Source organism: Hippoglossus hippoglossus, chromosome 13 (assembly GCF_009819705.1).
Source record: "Hippoglossus hippoglossus isolate fHipHip1 chromosome 13, fHipHip1.pri, whole genome shotgun sequence".
NCBI classification, from domain to species: Eukaryota; Metazoa; Chordata; class Actinopteri; order Pleuronectiformes; family Pleuronectidae; genus Hippoglossus; species Hippoglossus hippoglossus.
This window is the reverse complement of record NC_047163.1, coordinates 6,394,507-6,419,594: the sequence shown is the minus strand read 5'-3', so window position 1 is coordinate 6,419,594 and position 25,088 is coordinate 6,394,507. Positions and strand designations below refer to the sequence as shown.

Here is a 25,088-nt window from a genome sequence, read left to right as displayed (position 1 = left end):
GTGTTCTGTGTACAGGGGGCGCACGTGGCCCGACACACTGCGAAATACAAGGCCACTGACAGAAAGAGATTTGGCACATCGACGTGATTGATCGTCTGCACTGGAGAAGGTGGATTACAGAGAGATACCACGTGAGAATTTCTATCACATACAGAGCAAATCTTATTTTTGTGCCTTGTATTTTAGCCCTTACCAGCGCCCATCCCCCCCCTTTTTATATCTTCCACCTGAATATTCAATAAAACAGAATCAACAAAACAGAGTTACAAAAAAAATTCTAAATTCAAAGGGAAATGTTGGATTCGATTTGGATTTTAAGATTATCCTAAAAACACAAAGACATAATTGCTTTTAATGTTTTAAAAGCAATTATGTTTGCTTGTTTTTAATAGTTGTGGCAAAAAATATGCTTCAAGTATTTTGTGTTAAGGTCTTCGATAAAGATCTTTTTCATGGTCGATTTTCATTTTGGTAATTCTGTTTTATTTTTTGGTAACATTTCTGCCCAGGGACAAAAGGATACCCACATCCAAGCTCGTCATGTGAACCAGGAAATTCAAAACACTTAATATTACGTATACAAAAGTCGGAGACTCCGACTTCTGGACCAAACAATTATCAGGGGTGAACCTTGGCATTGTTTAAAAACTGGACATTTCAGCAAAGCATTTCCCAACCCTGCAACACGATCCTTTTGTAACAGCGCAGGGAGATTAACGTCTTGTCCTACTTTGTTTTGTGGACAACGATGTCCTGCTCTTGGGTGCGATCCAAGAGCTGCAAGTTATTATTATACTGATGTTAATCCAAACGACACTTAACACTTTTTCTGACAGCCAAAAGAGAAATGTGAGAATATATTCTAGTCCGAGACTTCTGTGACCAAACTCCGGCCGTAACAGAAAGCTGAATGAGCCACTTGCTCTGCAGAGAAGACAACAACAAAGGACAGGAAAAGTTGTAACCGTCAATAAGAACAAAGTACTCAGTGAAAATAAAGGAGTGCGCATTCACTTTGGATTCGTAGGCTAGGTGGTTAGGTCTTAATAAAAGAAACATCGAGTGTAGTCAAAGCGGGTTGACGACGAGAACCAAGCAAACACTAAAGAGCATTCGAGTATCAATCAAACAAAAGTGAAGACATGCAAAATGTTATAGATTGTAGAACAAGAAAGAAAAACCCACTGGGAGACCAGTTTTTCTTTGAGGCTGGCACAATTTCCTGCAGAATAAATAATACTTTACATTCCAATGTACAAATCTACCCAATCCCTGCATATCCAACATTGACCAAAGAAGCAGATAAAACTCAACAGCTGCTTGCTCCCACAGTTTCTCACAGTAGGCGGCGTACCTACACAAAGATGCAACGGCAACAAATGGTGAAGACGTTTCACCATTAATGAACCCCAAAAACTTCCAAACCCTTTATTTTTCTCCCAAGAACAGACCAGAGGAATACAGTCCGACAGCTCTGACAGCCTGCAGTTCGTGTAGCCCTTATTTCCTCTGCTTCTTGAAGATCTTGAAGGTGTGTTTCTTGCGGCTGGCAGTGGAATCTGTTTCTTCTCCTGTTGAGCCGCTGTCCTCCTCCAGGGGGCTCTTCTTGGAGGACAGCTGCGGGATGCGGCTGTTAACCTTTGGCCCTGCGGCCCCCAGTTGCCCTCCTGTAGGTGACGGTGTGTCCGGTTCAGTGGAGTTGGGGCTGAAGGAGCGGGACGACTCTGACAGACTGTTGATCTCTCCCATGCTGGGGGACTCCTCCATGCTGTACACCTTCTTCACGAGAACGGGGCTGTCGGTGACGGTCTCGCCGGGACTGCTCTCGTGTACGCGGTTCCCTCCGTTCAGGGTGTGAGCATGCAGTGAGAGGGCATCCTCCGAGCGACTGGACATGCCGTGCATGAGAGAAGTGGGCTTGATTAGGTGGCCTTTGGAGCTGTAGGCTGAGAGCCGATCACCAACTTGGGAGAGTGACAGGGAGGAGTCAGAGTCGGAACGGTTCAGGTCCCTGTGGAGGCGGAACAAAAAGGAAAGGTTAGCGGAAGTGACAAAACAGTGAAAACCAGTTAAAAGTTGAAGCCTTGCATGCTGTGGTGGATCTACGCTACGTCTGCAAAGCCATGGACACGCTGGGCACAGCCTGGACTCTGGAACTCCACACTTGTTAGTTGTGCAAACAAAGAACACCGGGAACAATGAGACCGGTCGGAAGAGAGACAATGCATAGATTATGCAATGCTTTCAGGTGCAATGATGTGAAAGCAAAATGAAAAAAGAAAAGTGAAGAAAGCATGACAACTGAACTCAAAGTTGTTTAAAAAGGAAGAAAAAGTTGCTGAATATGATGCATGTGTTAAAAAAAAAGAAATGAAAGAAATTGGTTAGAAAAAAAAACACGCACATGCGCTGTGTGTGGAAAATGGAGAAGAGATGGGTACCCGAGGCCGTCGCTGCACGAGGAGTGAGCTTTGGAGACATCTGAGAAGGTGAAATCAGGAATGGGGTCCATGGGCTGGAAAGAGGCGTGATATAAATGGGAGGAATGAGGGGCTACGCAACCACCCACAGAGCTGGGTAAACAGGAGGAAGAGAAGGAGGACAGGGACTGGGGGTTTGGGATGCTGGTACAGATGATAGAGGGATGAGACACAGCTGAGGACAGAGGGGGCAGAGGGAGGCAGTCGAGCTGCCCAAACGACTGGCTACGTGCTTGTCTGAGGGCGGCCCGAGACCGGGATGGGTATGGGGATCCCTCGCCCTGCTGCCCCGGCAACAGACAACTCTCTACCAACCTCTGGGAGCCCATGGCCAGCTGGGGGTCAATGTGGCGTTGGCGCAGGGACATCATACTGGGAGCTGTGGGAACAAAACAACAGAATTATCAACAATCACTTCACAGAAATAAGTCGGAGGGAGAAGGGGGGACTGAGCAGGAAGTGGATGATAAAATATATTTGTCTTGATTTTAAGTGGCATTTAACTATGGAAGTGTTACCAGCTAAGATAACTTGCTTACAATGATAAATATTACACAATAATTGGCTCTTTCGTTAAAGGAGGTGCTCATTTACGATATAAAACTATGGGTGAAGGAAGGGCTGCACAGGGTGGTGCCAAGATTAAGAAGAGGGAGTAAAAGCAAGCAACTGAGGAAAGGTCAGGATTGTTTTGGACAAACGCAGCACTGTCTTTTTTTCTTTTGCAGTGTTCTGCCAATTAAAAAGTTTTCCAGCTTTGTGTGAGCATTTGAAGGTCAAGGGGGAGAGACAGGGATGTCGGACTAAAAAACTGAACTGGGGCATGAATAAATGGCCAACCAGGATGTTTCCACACGGACTGAGAGTCTGAACCAACGGACCACAGGTCACTGGCTCGCCGTTCCAACAGCCGGGTGCCGTCTGTAGTTCGGCCAATGAGGCAGCAGTGGGAGGCAAATGCCAGAGAGGTGGTGGAGGGAGAGAGGGGAGTGAGATGGGAGTGCAATTAATTTTGATTGAAGACTTACTCGCTACGGCAGCTGCAAAGGGACCCTGCAGTACAACTTTCGCTCGCTGTTAGTCAAACCTGGTATGTGTCAACTTCTGCAAAACTTTATGGTCACTGGAATTGTGTTGTTTTTTCTGGATTAGATGATGTGTGTTTTGAGGAATTCTTGTGTTTTTGCACATGAGGGTTTGATGAGTAGCTTTAACATATTTTTGAGTCTTACAGTCGACCTGAATAAGAAATGAAATTGGGCACCGACTATGCTCTAACTTGTGTTTGACCCAAAGCGGTAGCACACATCAGAGGACACAACCACTACAAACAGCTCAGCACGGAAACTTGTACTCATGATGAAGTGTATTTTTCATGACAGTAAAATTTCCAGAGGAAAGTCAGAGTCTTCAGTCTCCAGGATCGAGTCCAGTTAACACTTTTATCCAAAAAAAATGTGAACAGTTAACAAATGATATTCAACTGGACAGACATGTGACTTTACATGGTACAAAATATACAAATGTAGAACAACACTCATTGATAGACACAAGTGACCCCACTACCTCCATCACCAGGAAGAACATGAGAATAAATTTGTGTAATTGTAGCATTTAAGGTCCAAATTCTCATGTGGGCTGATATTTGGATTTCGACGACGGGGTCTTGGATTGTGTTCGTTTGCTAATCCCCATTGAATGGCCGAGAGATTCGGATGAACTCTTACATTGCAGAGTTCCGGGCACCATGTCCTCGTCCATGTCGTCCATGTCGTCGGACATGATGAAGTGCAGAGGTGTGGCTCTGCCGCCCATTGAGTTGGAGTCGAGGTTGAGGGCTGAGGCCAGTGAAGGAAGGCCTGGGTTGTTGACGATGGTGAAGCCGGTGAGAATCTCTATCTGCTGCCAACGATGAAGCCTCTCCCGCAACGCAGCCGTCACCTCGCCCAGGGCTTGTCTAAGAAAGAAGAGGAGAAAGTGGTGCAAGTTAAAATAAGTGAGGAGGAGAACTAACTTTTTCGATATACCTGCATCAAGAGATGTTAAATCAAAGTGTGACAAAAGTGAGCAACTTCTAAGTCGCTCAGTCAAGTCTGTGTTTTCCCAGACTCACTTTGCTGACAGTATTTTGTGGTCCACGTCATCCAGGGAGGAGCTGTGAGCCACATGGAAAGTCCCGAAGAGAGTGTTCCTCTTTTTCTTTATCTTCTCTGCCTGTGCAAACAAGTGACCAAACATTTATCTCAGCTGTATTGACATTAAACACGTGTGTGTGTGTGCGTGTGGTTGCATCAGGGAATCGTGTTTGCAGACATACAACAGAACATAATATATATATTTTTTTAGAAAAGAAGTTAAAATCAAGAAAGCCACTATAATTAAAATGGTTTGTCAATAACTGGTTTTCACATGCGTACCCCTTCTTTGGCAATCAGGAGCTGCCGTTCAGCGTTTTGCTTCTTGATGTTGTAGTACTGTACTTCCACCTCATGGGTGAGCTGCAGCCACTTCTGGAGAGAATTCGGAGGCGACCAGCTGCTCCGTGACTCCAGCTCCTTCTCAGCTTTCTTCAATGCCATACGCACCTGCGACACATGTAAAATATTAACTGATAAATTAACACTTTGAATTATTAAATTATACAGTCTTGGCAATGATTATTTTTTCATTGTCATATATATTCTTAATATGAAAGAAGCTAAAAAACTACATTTTGCAGAAAATTTGAAATTTTAGATGAAGGAAAAGTTATGAATATCCTTTATTTAATCTCTTTGCTATTTATTAGCCAACACATAATTCTAATTTCATGATTATTTACACAAAGTACAGACATGACTTGATCTAGACATACTACAGAAGCCTAAAGGATCACATGGACCCGTGTGTATGGTGAAGGACTGGATCTCAACGCCAGTCTCCTGAATGCACTAGGGTAAGCGGTGAACAGGCCTTTCAACAGATCACTGAACACGAACGTCAAAGTGTGTTGTAACAACACAGAGTCTGAAACCTTTACACGTTTCCAGTTTATCACTGTGGGAAAAACAGTGTGTGACACACGTGTTTAAACTGGATCACAGTGATAGCGCATCAGGCAGATACTCATGTGTTTTTCTTACTTGTGTGGGCTGTGCTGTTCCTGCTAAACTCCAAATGGACTTCAGTGGGTGTGTTAATACTATAGCCAGCGCGAGACTCTGATGGACCTAAACATACTGTGTTGTTGCCACGGTAGAATTTTATAAAACCCTATCCATTCATTTATATTCCTTTCCCCCCCCCATGTTTTAATCTCTTTGCCAGTACCTGGTCCAGCTCTTCTTCTGCGTACTTCTGGCGACTCAGTTCGTTCTCTGTGCCCTCGCGCAACTCTCGCAGGCGCTGGGCCTCCTGCTTGGCTGCGTTGATCTCATCCCTCAGCTTCTGCTCCAGGGTCACCTTCTCCACCTCCACCGTGCGGTGCTCTTCCTGGGCGATCTGCAGCCTGAGGACACATAGAGGAACAAAGAGATAACCGTTATTTCTCAACTTCCGTTTCTCTTGAAGGAAAAACATTGAGTGCACGATGAGGCTTAACAAAGAAATGTAGAGTAGTAGGCGCCTGTGTCATTTTCTGTGGACACATGACGTGTAAGCATGTGAGTAGCATGTATGTGCGGAATGCAGAACTTGCATCGGTCATGCCTCACCGGAAACAATGGCTGACACATATAAAACAAAGAGATGGGGTCAGCTGCTCGGCCGCTCACAATGAACTGACATCAGAGGGAGCAGAGCCAAGAAAGGGAACAGCTGTCGTGTAACTTTAGAACAGTACAGTGTGGTACCCAATGCTCCCGCAGTAACCAGAACATACATGTGTTGGTTTAAGTGGAGGATAATTTTAGACCTGCCTCTTGAAACAGTTTACAATGATTGTCACTTATGACATAATTATTTGTGCTTAGACACACACACACCATTTGTATGTACAGTCTTTAAAACTCAGGGAAATTTGAAAATGGAAATTAAGGGCTTATCCAATCAGTCACTACAGTGTAATTTCCAAGTCCCAGTATCACAAGGAAACTCAACAAAACTCATTTCTGTTTTCAGACTGTTAATGTTTTCCTTCGATGTAAAGGGCAGGTCAGTAATACTATCTCTCAGTCATAAGGGAGCAGCACTCGCCTGCTGCCGGGCCGAACAACAGCAGAGGGAGCAGAGAAGGGCAGAGGAATGAAAGTTGATCCCGACATCTCGCTATGGAAAATGTGGCTGGTGGGCAGTCCTGCTAACGCTTTCGACCCTGACCGCTGCCGTTCTCGAGCTAAGATTCAACAGCACTGGCACAGCAACAGAGAGAGAAGACGCCAAGTGATGTTTCAGCTGACCAGTGGTTCAGGGGCTCACAGGTCGCAGACACAGTGTCTGTGTAGACTTTGTGAAGAAGGTGAAGAGGAACAGATTATTTATATTATTATATTTATCTCACTTCTTATTTTAATTTTGTAACATTTTGGAAATCAAGGATTCAAGCAAAATGTCGGCGTCCATGTCTTTTTTCAAAGTGCCTCCCTGCGCGTCACACCCCTGTCCAAATGTGGGTGACTTAGCACTTGAGCTGACAGCAGTCATGCTTAACACCAGTGAGGCAGGGGCAGGGTCAAACAGCGTTGTAAAAGGCACCCAGGAAGTACAGCTCTAGTCAAAGCCTCCTCCCACTGTCTCCCAACAGGGAAGCCATGGCTGGGCCAGGCTACTTGACACCAACACAGGATCTGCTTGAAGGTATGGAAAGAGAGCAGCTGGCAGCAGGGATCAGGAAGACATGCATGGCTAGAGACCGAGGACATACCTCTCTCCCCCTCACCTCCTAAAACACGTACTGTAACAGAGAGTCTTTTCTCGCTAGTCACACCGACCTACAATTACACAACACAATATCCCTTCCACTGCCACAATAGGGATGGCAATCAAAAACTGGTGCCAGACAGTCTGAACCATTTGGAATCACATGTCTCTGAGCTTATCAATTCCTTCGCATCGTGCGCATTGCAAATAACAATGAAGTCAAACTAATGGTCTTTGTTACTGGAAACTTGCAACAAGGAGTAATAGCGGAGAGTAAAACACTTTTCTGAAGCGTAGTTTCATTTCTCCTTATTATGTTGGTAAACTGGTTATTTCAAGTAAGTCATGTTAGTGGAAGAACCAGCAACAATTCCAGGAATGGCAGGAATCAGACACTGATGCTGAAAAACCCATAGCCTATTTTTTTTAACCACAGAAAATTGATCAGTGCATTTCTTAAGAAATGTACTGATATGCAGAAATGATATTGTTCTCAGTCAAATGTAATCAATTCCAAACCTCACATATGAGGAAGTCTAATTAGGAAAGTTTGATGCTCAACACTAACTTTACAAATGACAGATTTCTGCTCAATATCGCCCTTTTGCTTTTGACAACATCGGCTACTGCAAACAGTCAGTGTAATATGCTTAATGGTTCCACTTCATGAGGAACAACAGTTTGTTTGTTCTTCCTCTGAGTTTTTATCCATCACAGATTAGATTTAAATGTGGCTGCACAATACTATTGAACTGTTGACTGGTCCAGGTGCTGTATGTAAAGCAGCACAGTACAACCAGAAACAACCAACAACTAATAAAAGGTGTCACAAAAGTATAGTGAACAACTCTTATTGGCCTTGAACATGTATTAAAACTTCTCTGGTTTGATCTGCGGAGGAGAATTAAGTGTGAGCAATTAGCTTAGCAAGTTAGAAATGTCAGAGCCCACTTCAAAGTTGGCAGTGGCAGGTGTTTTTTCACAACCCATCAAAGTTTAAAGCCACAGAGGCGGCATGTAGTCTGACCTGCCAGTCTCTCAGAGGGACGGAGTTTGTCCCCAGCAGAGCAGTCATTGGCGTTTGTGGTCAGTATTCAACTGGCGAATGCCAGAAAAATACTTTCCATCCTCTTATTGTAATGCTCCAACAAAGAGATACACCTCGTTTGTCTATTATGATGGGATGGATGATGGGATACGGTGGACATAAAGTATCCAAGACTGACACAGACATCTGTCATTTCTGATTCGTTAAGTTTCAAAAACCTATTTTCCCATCATCTGTGTGGGTAATAACAAATCATATAACAACACAGGCTGAAAGTTGCAGCTCTTCTTTCCCCTGTTCGATGTTCCCAAGCATCAAGTCAGGAATGTTATGGAGTCATGAGGCACCGCCTGTCATTGCTCCTTCCTCTGGGCCAATAAATGGGACTGAGCCTCTCCCTGGTTATCAATCTATCTTAACATGACATAACCAGAGATTAAACACGTCCCATTTTGGCCACTCTTTTTCTCTTTTATCTTGCAGCTAGTGGCATCTTTACGTTAAACCAGTAAGCGAACTTAAGAAAAAAATCTAATAATAAAACAACTATTACAAGAATCGTCTAATGTTTCAATTCAATCATAGAAAAGCTGCAACTTCACAGAGTTCATGTTCTCCCAATAAACTACTTCCATCAGAAATACTTACAATGACACAAGAAAACCTTGTGGATTAAAACATTTAATGTCATTTCGTCATGACGTAACAATTTAAATGGCACCATCCATGCACCTCGGCAAGGCCTACTCCTTTAAATAGCTCAAAAACACTGAGCTGTAAATGAGATGAAGCTGTGAATGAGTGTCCTTTAAAGGAATAAGAGGAGACGTGCGAGCTTAAAAGCACATTCCCTGCATTCCTCGAGGTATTAAGAGGATCAATAAGTGAGATTTGACATAGAAACTTTAGTTATTAGTCATGATGCTCTTAACAGCTGTATAAGCATTCTATTTGTGGTGCTTCATTTCAAAACATTTAGTCATTGAGGCAGCAACGAGCTGATGTCTCTTAGGCCAGAATACACCAGGTTTGAGCATTAGGTATGTCGTGCCAGAACAGAACCCTTTCGATAAAAGGATTATCCAAAATCTGTATTTAAAAAGGGGCTAAACTGTAATGTTCACAGAGGTCAGATATTCACTTGTTTTTGGGAATCAGAGACCAAATATCAGAAGTTTAGTGTTTCAAGTCTACTATCATCCTAGAGTGACTTATTTGTTTATTTCCCCCAAATTCTAGTTCTCAAGCCCCAAATAATCTATCCTGAGGACCCTACTGCAGCCACTTCTGCATAATCACCAAAAGCTCTCAGGCTTTTTCCCTCCAGTGTGTCCTGAAGCCGTCTTCTAAACCCATCACCGGAAACATCAGCAAGATTTCGATACGACCACGTTGCCAGCAAATAAACCACCTCTGATGGGTTCCACACTTTACCAGGAAGACAATTGGCTGCTGTACTGAGAATTGAGATATCTCCTCACCACACAGTTTGTGTTAGTACCAAGATTACTCGGCGTTTCACAATATAAAGTGTGCATAATTAATTTAGGAAGCCTAACTCTATGCAGTGATCATATGCGTCTGTGGCCTCTCAGCACGAGAGATAACCACACTGTCCTGTGATCGTATGGTCATTTCTACACTCGACTGAACACGGACATGCTGCAGCACATTTTCTGATATGGTTTAGTAACAAGCTCTGATTTCAGCTTTGTGTTACATGCAAACTGATCACTCAGAGAGAAAGATAGCGACAGAATATCTCTCAGATTTTAGCCATGTGACCACTGGACAACGTCAAGAGAATCCAGTCCTGCCCGTTCACACACGCAGCAAACAACCAGAGATTGTATGAGATGAGCTCTGAAATGAATGATCAACATGCCCCCTGGCTGGCTGTGAATTATCTGAATAACAACCATCTCTATTCACACAGGGGCTCTACTGGACATTACACAGACAACGTAAAAGAGAAGCTGGCAGAGAAAAAGTATATTTCATGTCCGGTTTAACGAATACAGACATTTGCGTTCACACATACAGCTCCTCTGGGTAAAGATAAAAAAAAGTTCAGGGATGCAGTGAATGTGTGAAAGCAGCTTTTGTCTCTCACACAGCCCCCCCCCCCCCCCTCCCCTCCTACTCATGTAACAGAGTAGACACAGAGGTGTGTCTCACAAAGCTTCCTACTAAAATGACACCGAGTTGTGCAGAGTTGTCAGACTGGCTCGAAGAGCATTCCAGCTTTTCGAGCAGCAAACAAACTCAAATCAACAGTCATTTACCTAAAATACTTAAAATGTGCCACAAATGTTTTAATATAATCTAATGGTTAAACTTAATTTCAATAAGACTCATTTAAAGTCAATGTATTTAGACTCATTTGTCTCAAGTTGAGTGTAATGAATCACCTCTGATGACCCAACAGTCTTTCACTTCCAACTTTAAAACAGTGGTGACTCTGTGTCAGTGAAATCCAGTGATAGTTGTAACGGAGTAATGACTGTAGCAAAATACACAGGGTTGAGAACCACTATATGCAAACTCCTAACAATCCGGCACATTTTTCTTTTGCATAGTAAAACTTTGCTCTAAGTAAGTTTAAGGGAGGGCAGAGGTAGTGCGAAATAAATTGTTCATTTGTTTGATATTTAAAAGTTCTCACGTGAAGGCAAATAAATCTGTGCCATATTTGATACTACCCTTTATGGGGGGGTGGGGGGTGGGAGATGTAAAACTGTATGTGTGCACAATACTGTGACTGAGTGGTGGGAAAAACCCTCACTTCTGTTGCAGGTCATGCAGACTCTGCTCAGCTCTCTGTAGCCCCTCCAGGTCTGTCATCATCTTCTTCATGTGGTCCTTGGAGTAGCGCTTCTGGATGTAGGCAAACCAGCAACCACCCATGCCTATGACAATTGACACTACCAGCATGAAGTCCTTCAGGTGGTTATGTCTATTCACTGTGAGAAACAGAAAAATGAAGAACATTTAGTAAAGAAATATACATCAAAATCATACGGTAAATATGCAGAGGAGGACACGTTTTTTTCGGCCAGGAAATGCATCAAGGGCATGAGACAAAGCTGCTTTATGAGCACCTTCACCAGGATGTGGTGTGAAGCCTGCACACGAATGCAGCCCGTCATACCGCAAGTGTTGCGGCGCGACACAAATAGACAAGTCAGTAGCAGTATGGCTGCGGTGAGAGGGGTCTAGAGCAAAAGACCACGATAAAGCCAGCTTAACACGGCCTATTTCAGTCTGCTCACCGATGCGACTAAAGAACATGCACACAAAACCAAACAACGGCAGCTATAACGTTTTAGTACTAATGAGAAGCTAAGATCCTAATCCTAGCTGCAATTACTCTCAACAGCTAGGATTTAGGTGTGAGTACATTGCCATGTTGCCATTGCTAAGAATTCATTGCTATTGAAAGTCACAGCAGCTTAAATGCAGCAATCAAATTTGAAAGAAGCATTAGATTCGACGCAGATTACTGCTCAGGAGAGATTTATTTTTCAAAGGCCATTTTATCATTAAATCCAGTATCATAAAGTAAATTTGATAATTCAGGAGAGAATTGCCATGCAGCAACTGACACAAAGGCTGAATTTCAGCCTTCAAAGCGACAATCGTTTTTTTCTTGCAAAACCTGCAAAGGGATGTGCGGGAAAGAGATGTAGAAAACACGACTTCTACTTCCTGGAGTGAGAGATAGAGGAAGTGAAGTTCCAGTTAAAATACATTAGCAAAGACAAGTTTCCCTTCTTGCATAACATCATGATGACATGGCAGCTGAAATCGTCTTCCTGCCTCACTTCCGTCCCAAAGAGATAAGACAAATCACACATGACACATGAATCCTAATTTAACATGTCTCTCCACATGAGCCCTCTGTATGGAAGAACTGTCACATCACTGAGTCTCCAGCTTGTGGTAAATCATGTTGGTAAAGGAGGCCTGTGTATATTCCTCTAGACTTGCTGATATAGCCCAGAACAAACACAGGTTCATCAGAGCCGAGGATCTCGGACCAGCTCCTACTGCTATTGTGTCATAGCAACAAACCAGAGGTGAGGAACGGAAAAATCTAAAAGGACAGTAAAAAGGCTCCGGTTTCTACAAGTAAGAATAGTGCTCTAAAAACAGGAAACATAGTTTATGCAATTTGCAACGTTCGCTTCCTTTCAAGAATACAGAGAAAGCATGAAGTGACATTTAATTAACCATAAACAGGAAATGGCTGCACTCCAATGCGCTCGGGTTAATTATTACACAACTATCCACGGAATTAGGATCAATCCACTGTGACACGTGTCTAAAAATGCTGCTGCTACACACAGTGGGTCGGTCTGACTATTTGTGGGACTTTGAGAGGCTGTCACAAGCAGGCAGCTTTGGGTGTGATGAACAAAACCTCCACAATGACACATGTCAGACACAGACCACGACACACTGTTCGCCGGTGAGGGGTCGTTTTAAATGCAAATGACCGCTTCTATAAAAGGTTCGTTAAATTTACTCTTTCTGCTTCACAAAATACACACAATACAGCTCTTATCTGCACTCTGCATCTTAATGGGTAAGTTTAAGACGGAGCTCAAAGGCTAGGGAACCCTCTGCACACCATAATAAATATTTTGTAGGAGCAACTAACTATTATTGTCATTATTAATTCATCTACAAGGTATTTTCTCAAATAATCCAGTATCAGCCCCAGGAGACATATTGATATCTTGTTTTATGCGACTATCAGCCCAAAACCCAAAGATAGTCAGGTCACTGTCATATGACAATTAAAATAATGTAATCCTCACATTTATGAAGCTGCTTGACATCACATATTTGGTATTTCTGCTTGAAAAATGCTTTTTAAAAAATAGCAGTTATTCCAGAACACAATTTATCTAAATTCACAGAGACTGCATGAAAAAGTACTGCCGAGAGGTATGACAGCTGAGACACACCCTATCCCCAAGGTGACGTTACAAAAACAACTTAACAGAGAAAGACCTGAAAGATTTCAATGTGTGACAGAGTGATATTGGAGAAGGAGAAGGAGAGGATGATCAGGGTGTGTCTTTGTCTAAGGCCAGACACACACACAGACAGAAGGGTGTGTCTGGAGTACAGAGCTGTGTGGTCTAACACTCGTGTATAAAAACTGGGCCACCTGAAGTAAACCAGTGGGTAAATGAATACGTGAAATAAATATATTAAGCAAACGAAACCTGACCGCAACATATCACAGGGCTGGTGAGAAGTGGCAGCAGTAGGCTGACATAATAGTGACATAATACTGGGAGGTTGTTAATGTTCTTCCAATTCATGGGAATTAAGGCGAGGTGCTGAGCTAGTTGTTAGCCAGATATTTTACGCCTCTCTAATGACCACTTTTATACAAGTGGAGCAATTCATTTTGGAGATTTGGGAAAGCCATAAACTTGATAGAATGATTTTCATTTGAAACGACTAAAAAGCATTCTGGGTGCACAAAACTCAAGGCTACAAAACCTTTAAAAACATTTTTTTTTTTAAACCTAAAAGACCAGTTACCTCCAGACCAGCATAAAAATAAGTAGAAGTTGTAGGTAGCACTGACAAGCTTTTCAGATGTCCTGCCATTCACAAGGACAATAAATGGGCCTAAATTCTAAAACTTCAATAAAAGGTAATGAAACTGAATCTGTTTTATCATCTCTATTCAGGGATTTGAAGTGTCTGGAATAAATCGCTGAGGATATTGCATGGAATTAAAAAAAAGAATGATGTCACATACTCAGGGGAGCTCCAAACAGTACAGTGTCCAGGGCTTTGAGCTGCAACTTTTGCACGTGGCTGCGATCCAATATCTTGAGAATAGAGAGAGTCAGCGTGGTGTTCTTCACGGCAAGCCTGAGAGAGAACAGACACACAGTTATTCTTTAAGAACGAGGGAAGAGCAAAGGGCAAAATCTATTTGGAGCCATTTGTAACATTACCCCATTTCCTAAAAGAAACTGACTAAAAACACTAATAGAGAACTAACTATTCTATTTTTGCTCATGTAAGCAATGGATTCCTGTAATTCCAGCCAAACAAAAACAATTATAATAATATAATAAATACAATAAAAGAACACTGACTTATTTATACAAGGTAAATAATCTCAACCATATTTAATTGCCAGCACGAAAAAAGTTATCTATCGTCATAAATACACTTTGTGGCTTGAGTCTTATCACTTTCATTCAAGTATTAAATATTTATTCCTGAGCAAAAATACCAGTCACATATGAAGTAAACTTTATTAGTGGTTTTAGCTGAAGTCACATTTTTATGATAAATCTTTAAGAAACGTTGATACAAGTCATATCATCACTCACCTTGACATGGCGCTGCCATTAAAACTCATCTTGCGAAATGCTTCCACGTATTGTGGCAGCTCCACATATGTGATGAGCCACTCCACCACCTCATCCACTGTCCAATTGTACACTGAGAAACAAAGAAAAACACAAAAATGTAACAACCATTCAACAATGACAATGTGATTAAAAGCTGACTTCCATCTTAAATTGTGTGAATGGTTTTCTCTTGTATCTTTGGTCTAACAGCTCATTTAAGAAAAAACAAGGATCCTAAACAATTATAAACATTAAGAATGATTTTCTTTCCCTCTGGGTCAAGCAATAAATCCCATTGACTGTATTTCACTTGCTAAGAGTCGACTGAAGGCAAAGAGTCTCTGAAAACAATAACAATGGCTGGAAAACAGACAACACAGGAGATACTAGTGATGTTTATGTGCTCCTAGACATCAGGGAGGAAGAGATAACAAATGAAATCTGCCACCAAATATTAAATATGATGACTGTACCAAAGGTTGTGTCACTTTCCCAAATACTCTCTGGCCCCTAGTGTCGCCTTCCTACTCAGCTCATCTGAAATTGATGACAACGCCTTTGAATGGCATGACGGCTGGCTGAGTCAGGACTAACCTCAACCCAACGTATGGAGCCAAAACAACAACGTGTCACTGTCATAACAATTCCAGACCCATCATGCTCCTATATGACGTACCGCTTGATCACACTAATAAGCTGGGAAGAGAAATCTGCTCCGCAGCTTCTGTCTGAGAGTTAACAGTGTGTTTAACAAAAACCCAGTTTTCTGGCTCTAACCCACCAGAGCCCTGTGCAGAAACTGCAATGCAGGGTAAGCCAGTTCTATAAGCAGAAACAAAAAAGAAAAGGGAGAATGGTAGCCAAAGGAAAGAGGTTGAAAAAACATGAGTGCCAGATACAGCAGAGCTCATGAAAAGTGCTCTCAAGGCAAACAGATGGGCAGGAGGAGGTGAGAGCGATGTGAATTTCCTGCTGACAGACTCGATGATAACTCTGCCACTGGCTGGAGCTGATAAGTACGCAGCACTTTGCTTGACATGGCATCTGGTCAACCGCCTTGCGCCTTTGTCGGGCGAGTGAGGAGGTCAAGCGGGGGCAATGTCTGATTCACACATTCAGTCGCAGGGAAATACATAACCCTTGATTTACTGGCTGTAACTGAAATGCTGTTTTTCTTTGGGGCTGGCACTCGTCACGAGGAGTGTTTCATTCAAACACAAACAGTTATTAGTTCAGGTTCAAACAGTCACTATTGGCAGAGCGATACGGAACACGGTGTGCAGAACAGGATTCACGGTCCCACAATGCATACACATAAATTATAAATGCTGTGAAAGAAAGGCCTGTTTCTGCTTCCACTTAAGGAAAAAAAACACAAAGCCTTAAATATGTACCTTCAGAGCCCTTCCACGCATTCCACAAGTCCTCCACACTGATGAACTGGTCATCCCCATGGAAGGTGTTATGCTTGGCCTTTGGGTCATGATAGTTAAGATCTTCTCTCAGGAACTGCAGGATGACAAGGACATTTGTAGTGGTTATAAATACATTTTAAACTGATTATGTAAACTGGTCATTGTTAAAAAACTGCATTTCTACTTCCACTACTGACAATCTTAGCATACAGAACTTTAGTCTTCTTGGTTTGACCAATGTTTCAACGTAGAATTGTATTTAACCACTTACTTTTTCTCTCTATATCTTCTAATTCAGCAAACGCTCACATATTAAAATAGATTGGATCTCATTAAGGCGCATATCTCTAACAAGACCCAAAGGTCCACTTGTGAAACCACATTTAAACCCATTCAATCCAAATTGTTACATGGATCCACACCAAATTGCACACACTCGTATCAGTCTCCTCAATTTAATCAAGATAAACCAATATCCCATCAAGAAATAAGTGAAAATGTCAAAAAACTTGTTCCTGGATCTGTCCCTTTGTCCGGATCTACATCATTTGGTTCTTTCTCGGCCAATGTCCCATTCTTTCACCAAGTTTTGAGAAAATTTGTTGAGTAGTTTTTGCGTATTCCTGCCGACAAACTATCCAACCAACGAACAAACAACAAAACAGACAGAAAACATGACCTTGTTGGCTGAGGCTGAATAAAACAGATGGAGGGCAAAGACCACATTTTAAAATGTTGTTGGAAAGTTTCTGTTGAGGGTTTCACATCCATTGTGAGCACTGACCTATTTGCTACTGTGGGTTTTATGACCCCAATAACAGGAAGAAATGCAATTCTTGTGGCTTATGTGTTTATTTCTCACACACACACACACACACACACACACACACACACACACACACACACACACACACACACACACACACACACACACACACACACACACACAGCAAGAAAGAGCTTGAAAGACTTAATATCTTAACCATACATGACCTGAAAAATTACAAAAAATTTCCATCAACTATTCACTGGTCTGGAACTTCATCCTAAAAAAAAATACAGTGTAATAAAATGAATGGCCCTCTGGATTCCATTCTCGTCCCCATTGGAGTGATAGTCGTCCACTTCTACTGAGCTAAGGAGCCACACTACTTGTCTCCCACTGTATTGTAGGCTAACACAGTCACTATGTTTTAAAAAAAAGAAAAGAAAAAAAAGACCCTGCACAACATCTTGCACCCCCACAAAAGCCGACTCATGCAACATGTGTGGAAGACAGTAATAGGTCATTGTGCCATTCTTTGCTGATGGATTTGTGTGGGAGGGTTTCACCTGCAGTAGAAATACTGCAGGTGAAATACCAGGCTTCTGAAAATACTGTATACTTCAGGGGAAATTAGCAGGACCTGTATAATGGGAACAAGGCCCAAACATTATCCCTAAAAGCCAGATGGAGACTTTGATCCTGGTTATAAAGAAATCAACAACCTCTTTATTCAATCACTGAATGATAAAAGGAAGCAGGACTACTGTCGTCAAGTGCTCCTAATTGTATTTCTCGGCTCAAAGCCACTTCAGATACGAGTGCGTACTACATTGGGTTCTTTGCCTTGGGGCTATTTGCATAGCAAGTGCCTCTTTCTAAAAGCAGAAAGGGTTGCAGTCATGACTCTGCTTGCTCTGGCCTGGCCTGAACCACATGACACAGACTGAACTAAACCGAATGAAGGCTCCAGAGGAGGCCTCCTCAAGGCCGCAGCGTGTAGTTTAGACTACAGCACAGGACAAAAGCTGCATGGAGTCCACACAGCGACTTTCAAGGAACCAGTGACGTCTGAGAAGCAACAGACCCAACTTATTGACAGCAGTATACAGCTTTTTGAGATTTCTAATACATCAGCCAATATATTCATATTGTTTCTAACTGGTAATTAGTCCTAAGAAATGTAAGTCTGTTTTGCCCACATCAGAATCTACAACATGGAAGCCAGTAGCAACCAGACTTCAGGAAAAAAGGCACCGGAGACAATTTGACCATTACATGGGCAAAACCCATGGCGAGTCATACGCCACAGGCTAACAGTAAAATACCCGTTAGCCTTCTTCTTTGGACCAACTCTATGACCGTTACAACCACAATACACCCTTCATCAAAGCATCAGTCCATGATGATGCCAAATTCTTAGACTGGTACTTACGCCGTCCGTCTCCGACACGTCTACATTGCCGTTTGCGTCATCGTCCATCTGCTTGTGGATACTACGGATAGCCTCAAAGCTGAGAAGGGCGTTCTCATCCTTGCACAGTGAGTCATCGATGCGACAAAAATCTGGTGGAGAAACAGTCATACCAAGAAGGTGTTAAGGGAATTTTGAAAGTGATGGGTCAACAGCATTATCCACATTTGTTAGTGTTTGTCATAAAACGTTCTGTGTTCACCTTGATTGATAATAATGCTGCTACCAAGAATGTCTATTATTACAACTACAACAGCTTCTAAATTCTACAACAACTACTACTACAAAAAGATTAGACATTTAATCTGCATGCCGTTTTTTCAAACGCTGTTATTTGTTAATACTCTAAATTCATTTTTAGTTCCCATGAAAACTTAGAAACACACCTGTTGCACCAGGAAGTTAAAATACAAGTTCTTTTGTTTTTAATGACTCTGTAAAGAAAACACATTTAAAAAAACAAATCAAGTCATTCAAGCACTCGTGTCAGTTCAATGCTACAATAGCTCTCTATAATCCCCCTCGTCATGTGATGGCCAGACAGGTTCATGGCTTTTGACCTTTTGTGCTTTTAGCAGAAAAGTCAGGATGCAAAGTCCCCTGCTGGATTGCTCTTACTCAGCCTCTCTCTCTCTCTCCCAAAGATAACTGAACTGTAAAATTCTGTCGCTGAAGACAAAGCCTTGTTTATAACAGAGACTTTCACTCAATATGGGGATGGTATCGAGAAGCCAGATACCACGAGTAGAACAGAAAGGGGACATGTCCCAAGACCAACTGTTTTTTTAATAATTGTGGGCTTTAAAGTATTTTTCATCAACATAAATATGTCATCAGAAAACCTGTGTTTGTGAGTTTAAATTATATTCAGCATTTTTACAGGATGCCTCAGTAACATGTTAGGATATCAGTGTGTATTAAATGTATTTTGAAGCAATTATGTGATCAAGCCTTCTGTAATTTAACTAGTGCACCCTGTCTGCCCTCTGTGCTCACTCTACTTCCTGAGGGATTACAAATTCTCCGCCACAGATCAGAGATAACATCACCACTCCAACTGAGAGGAAACATGTTTAGCATGTGGTGCAGACAAACTTGCATGCTGTGTGAAAGGGCATGTCAGGAAACCTGTAATAATGACAGTAGGTTTATTGTTGTATTTTGATTTGAAGCTGTGTGGCTGAAGTAAATTCACAAGTAAAGTGCCTCTGAATCTGTCTGAAGCAAATGTTTTATTTAATTCATTTGAAGTCTGTCTTGTACAACCACTTTATTCTGTGTGTCACTGCCACATTACTGTTAAATTAAGTTTTACAAGACGTATGTCAACACAGGTTGCTTGGTTGTGCACTTCGTTGCCCACAAAAGGGGAAGGTAAGGGTTAAGGTGGAGGCTGGCTTTGCTCAACAATATGAAAGAATAGTTTTCACTTCCTAACCGGATGTAAGCTTGGTTTTTTTTTTCTCACCAACAACGAGCAGCTACAAAAGTTTTTTATTGACTATAATGTTTGGTTCTATTTTACTGTAGTCTGCTGGTAGATGGGCACTTTTTGGTTGAACACTTGAACAGGTGAAAATTATTCTCAGAGGAAAAAAAACTTCTTCTCATGTGGTTACATCTTCCTTGTAACAGTATGGTGTAGAAAACTATAACTTTCCCCTTTCCTACACGGCCAAGCTCATGTCGGTGTGTCTCAACTGATACAGCTTTGTCATTAATTATTGTCGCCCACAAATAAGTGTATAATCAGCTGTGGGCATTTGGTTTGCATTGTGCTGGCGTGCTGGCATTTACAGCGTATTTCCCCCCCTCCCACTAATCAACTCATCACATCAACCCTAGCATTCTTTACTCCACATGTTATGACAAGTTGGCTTAGCAGCAGACGAAACAAAGCAGAAAGTAAAACACGACTCGAATTAATCTCTGCACAAGTTCCTGTATCCATGAATGGTTTTATGCCTTTTGTTTCTGGACATGAAACCACTGAAGCGGAACTAGGAAGGATGGATGCACAACCTGAACTTCTGTGTAGTGAAAGGTAAATGAAGGGAGTCGCACAGTGCAAGCCTTCAGGCTTTAGAGAACCTGCGAAACCACATACCTAAAAGGTAATTGGTGTCCCACAAATTCACTCATTCACATCCCCTGTGTCTAACAAGGAACGACATTTAACCCAGAGAAAGCCTGCCCCCTGCAACACTACTACACAAAACTTGGCCCTCTTTCTCATTTGGCTTGCAAACCTCCAGAGACACAAGATAAGATATTTACATACCAGTCAGCCTGCTTTTTTTTTTTAAGAGCAAAAGTTATGCAAGTCACTCTGTGTGCCTGCATGTAGATAAAGAAAACCTCCTTAACTTTGCCAGCTCATAACTGAAGTCGCTAAGTTGTTCTGCCTTTAAAAATACCTGTTACACTTAGAAAATCTCTGTCAAGAACACATTCCTTCACACACTGTGGACTCTTGGGCCTGTTACAACATATGTTTGTAAAACTGCCCTGAGTGCAAAATGTGTACGGACAACTTTGACTATGTCTCACCTGTTTAACCGCACTGTTCAGCAGAACCAACAAAAGATCCCAGTAGTGGCAGTTTAGAGTTTTTACTAACACAGTGGATAATGTGTTTAAATATTTGAAAATGTAAACTTGAGCAGCAGTTAAGACACAAATGATAAAACTCTCTAGGAAAAATACCCTGAGTCATACAGTGCCTTGCATAAGTATTCACCCCCTTTGGACTTTTCTACATTTTGTCATGGTATAACCACAGATTATAATTTATTTCATCGTGAGTTTATGTAATGGACCAACACAAAATAGTGCATCATTTGGAAGTGGGGGGAAATATTACATGGATTTCACAATTATTTACAAATAAAAATCTGAAAAGTGTTGAGTGCATATGTATTCACCCCCTTTACTGTGAAACCCCTAACAAAGATCTGGTGCGACCAATTGCATTCACAAGTCACATTTGCAAGTCACATAATTAGTAAATAGGGTCCACCTGTCTGCAATTTAATCTCAGTATAAATACACCTGTTCTGTGACGGACTCAGAGTTTGTTGGAGATCATTACTGAACAAACAGCATCATGAAGACCAAGGAGCTCACCAAACAGGTCAGGGATAAAGTTGTGGAGAAATATGAAGCAGGGTTAGGTTATAAAAAAATATCCAGAGCTTTGAACATCTCTCTGAGCACCATAAAATCCATCATAAGAAAATGGAAAGAATATGGCACAACCGCAAACCTACCAAGAGGAGGCCGTCCACCCAAACTGAAGAGTCGGACAAGGAGAAAATTAATCAGAGAAGCAACCAGGAGGCCCATGGTTACTCTGGAGGAGTTGCAGAGATCCACAGCTGAGGTGGGAGAATCTGTCCACAGGACAACTATTAGTCGTCTACTCCACAAATCTGGCCTTTATGGAAGAGGGGCAAGAAGAAAGCCATTGTTGAAAGGGATCCATAAAAAATCCCGTTTGGAGTTTGCCAGAAGCCATGTGGGAGACACAGCAAACATGTGGAAGAAGGTGCTCTGGTCAGATGAGACCAAAATTGAACTTTTTGGCCTCAATGCAAAACGCTATGTGTGGCGAAAACCCAACACTGCCCATCACCCTGAGCACACCATCCCAACAGTGAAATATGGTGGTGGTAGCATCATGCTGTGGGGATGCTTCTCTTCAGCAGGTACAGGGAAACTGGTCAGAATAGAGGGAAAGATGGATGGAGCCAAATACAGGGAAATCCTTGAAGAAAATCTGATGCAGTCTGCAAAAGACTTGAGACTGGGGCGGAGGTTCATCTTCCAGCAGGACAATGACCCTAAACATACAGCCAGAGCTACAAAGGAATGGTTTGGATTAAAGAATGTTAATGTCTTAAAATGGCCCAGTCAAAGCCCAGACCTCAATCCAATAGAGAATCTATGGCAAGACTTGAAGATTGCGGTTCACAGACGGTCTCCATCCAATCTGACTGAGCTTCATCTTTTTTGCCAAGAAGAATGGACTAACCTTTCCATCTCTAGATGTGCAAAGCTGGTAGAGACATACCCCAAAAGACTTGCAGCTGTAATTGCAGCGAAAGGGGGTTCTACCAAGTATTGACACAGGGGGGTGAATACTTATGCACCCAACAGATGTCAACTTTTTTGTTCTCATTATTGTTTGTGTCACAATAAAATTTATTTTGCACCTCCAAAGTACTATGCATGTTTTGTTGATCAAACGGGAAAAAGTTTATTTAAGTCTATTTGAATTCCAGTTAGTAACAGTACATAATGGGAAAAAGTCCAAGGGGGGTGAATACTTATGCAAGGCACTGTATCTTGTCATTACTGGCTCATACATTTCGAGGTAAATTCAGGTTCATGGGAAGCTCAGGACCGTGCCAGATGCAACCGCCGTCACACTTTGTGTGAAATCCCTTCATGAATTTCTGCGAGAGATTATCTTTAAACTGCCATCTTTTTAATTTCACTCCAAAATGCTTGTGCCTTAAATTAAACCTTAACTTGCTGTTATGGGAACCCAACACTGGCTTTTACTCTGTAACATTAGGTTGCATAGTTGGGAGACACATGATAAGTTTAGAGGTGTAAATCCAAGTTGTAAGGGTCGACATTCCCATATTAATTAGTCCTCTACAGTACAATGATGTCTGTGGTCAAATGGTTTAGATCAGCTTTTAATTTTAGAAAATATGCAATGAAAACTACAATGTAATATTTGCACTACATAATTAGTATTACTTACATTCTCATATATTCATTCTACTCAGTAATATATTTTATAATTTATATTTAAGGTGTATATATATATATATTTTTTTTAAAAACACTTAGGTTTTATTATATATAGTTTAGTTTAGTTTCAGTAATTCAGTAATGTTATGCACATGACAAATAAAGTCTTGAAGTCATGAAGTCTTGAACAAAATCTTGAAGAATAACAATTTCTGTTGTGTGTTTTACTGCCAAAATCTAGGAGAAATGTTTATGATGCACAGTTTGACTGTTGCTCTCTGATTGTGACACTACCACTTAAGGCACACGTAAGACCATTAGCTCAATTACCTTGTGTCTGACTAGTGGGCTTGATATAAGTTGGAGGACCGGGCTTAACGGAGAATGGCAGCTGGACTATTCTCAGCATGGCTACATTTAGTGGCTGCACAGTCACAAAGATGTCGCACCAACATTAATGCTCCAACTGCCAATCTGTAGCGTGTGTGTGCGCGTGTGCGTGTGTGATCTCAACATTACAGGTGGATAAAAATTGACATGTACAATACAACAGCAGATGGATTCCCTGGCTCATCACTCACCTGGAACCCCACTTTCACCCGGACTGTCCGATGAGGGCGAGCTCGTCTTCTCACTCCAACTTTCTCCAGCGAGACACAAGCAAAATATCCACAAGGACACACATGTGTTGAACTCCATGGCTGGTGGTGCGAGCTGCGGAGAAGACGACAGACAACACGATGGTTGCAGCCTTTAACGAAATGTGCCGCTTCGTGAATAAATTAGACGTGACACACAATGCGAGTGCTTTGTCTCCTGCGAACATATGACACATCGGCGGGGAGAGGGAAGTGCATTCATCTGCTTAAAAAATACGGCTAGTTACATAAAAGATGCCCCTGCAGCAAACACATGCGATCACTCCTCTTCTTCCTGGATGAATCAGTCGTCAGCCGGCTAATACCTGGCTTTAGCTTGAGGAGCATTTAAACCACGGGTTAGCCGAAGGTTTAGGGATCTTGATAACGATCCGGGGGAGAGACATAATACGATTATAGAAAGTAACAGCAGCCTGGTTTGTTTGTTTTTGTCTGCTGCTTACCTGACAAGCCCCAGCTAGCCAGCTAGCTAGCTAACGTCTCGGCTAACTACGGATTTGAGGTGAAATATCAAAAGTAACGTCACAAAAAAAAAACATTTTACGAAAAACATTCACATGAACTCTACCTGTTTTTTTTTTTTACTGTTACTTTATGTCACCGTCGACTTCCATTCACTGCATTCGCGCTAACGTTAGCTCACCGGTGACGTTTTAGCTAATCGAAAACCATGTCAAGTGTCGTCATAAAGCACAGAGTTTTCAGCTAAGCTAACACAAAATGCTAACGTCGCAAGAAGGCGAACGGCGGAATAAAGTTCACCTGTCATGTATCGCAGGCGGCGGACGTGTGGTTTCAGCTGCGTGTCAACATCCCAGCAGCAGATGTTTGGACGATCCTCCGGAGTTGAGGCTTGTGAACTCCACCTCCTGTTTTTTGAAAAAAAAAAAAAGTGTGGGTCTCTTTTTCCTCCGCGATCGAGACTGAAGCGAGAAAAGCCGCAGAATGTGGAGCGACTGTGGGACCGTCTTCTTCTGCAGCCCACCCCCCACCTCCCCGGGCCACTGGTTCCCAGCAGCGAGTATCGCCCCCTAGCGTCCGGAGGGTAACACGGTGGATTGTCAGGGGTTGCTAAAGTGCGTCATCGAGTGGTTGGTTGAAGGCATTACACCACAACGCCAGCAGGGAGGTTCATTTTGTAATTCCAGTGATAATACATGTTATGAATTGTTGTTTTCTTTAACCTAGAATGGACCCTTTATATTTTAATATTTTATATTTACATCCTCTCTACGGAGGCCGCCATGTTTTTTTACA

General features: G+C 42.1%; 1 protein-coding gene across 4 annotated transcripts; it reads right to left on the bottom strand.

Moving 5' to 3' along the window:
* Positions 1-453: 453 nt before the first annotated feature.
* stim1a (stromal interaction molecule 1a) lies at positions 454-24,820 on the bottom strand. 4 transcript variants are annotated; one of them, XM_034605247.1, is made up of 13 exons: positions 24,594-24,820; positions 23,754-23,886; positions 18,370-18,500; positions 16,151-16,265; positions 14,736-14,847; positions 14,150-14,265; positions 11,150-11,327; positions 5,790-5,967; positions 4,898-5,065; positions 4,594-4,694; positions 4,208-4,437; positions 2,796-2,859; positions 454-2,011 (listed from the first exon to the last, which is right to left on the bottom strand). In XM_034605247.1, the coding sequence occupies exons 2-13, from the start codon at positions 23,869-23,871 to the stop codon at positions 1,501-1,503; spliced, it is 2,022 nt and encodes a 673-aa protein (XP_034461138.1). In that variant the 5' UTR covers positions 23,872-23,886; positions 24,594-24,820; the 3' UTR covers positions 454-1,500. The 4 variants fall into 4 exon arrangements, with proteins under 4 accessions (XP_034461138.1, XP_034461135.1, XP_034461137.1 ...); XM_034605244.1 differs by having other exon boundaries at positions 2,442-2,859; positions 24,594-24,804; XM_034605246.1 differs by lacking the exon at positions 24,594-24,820 and adding an exon at positions 24,275-24,326 and having other exon boundaries at positions 1,501-2,011; positions 2,442-2,859.
* Between the last annotated feature and the right edge of the window lie 268 nt (positions 24,821-25,088).

Coding starts and splice junctions, on each gene's coding strand:
- stim1a (XM_034605244.1), bottom strand. CDS start 23,871: ATGGAGTTCAACACATGTGTGTCCTTGTGGATATTTTGCTTGTGTCTC. Junction 4,438..4,593: donor CACAAAATACTGTCAGCAAA/GTGAGTCTGGGA, acceptor CTTCTTTCTTAG/ACAAGCCCTGGGCGAGGTGA. Junction 2,012..2,441: donor TCGTGCAGCGACGGCCTCGG/GTACCCATCTCT, acceptor CCGCCTCCACAG/GGACCTGAACCGTTCCGACT.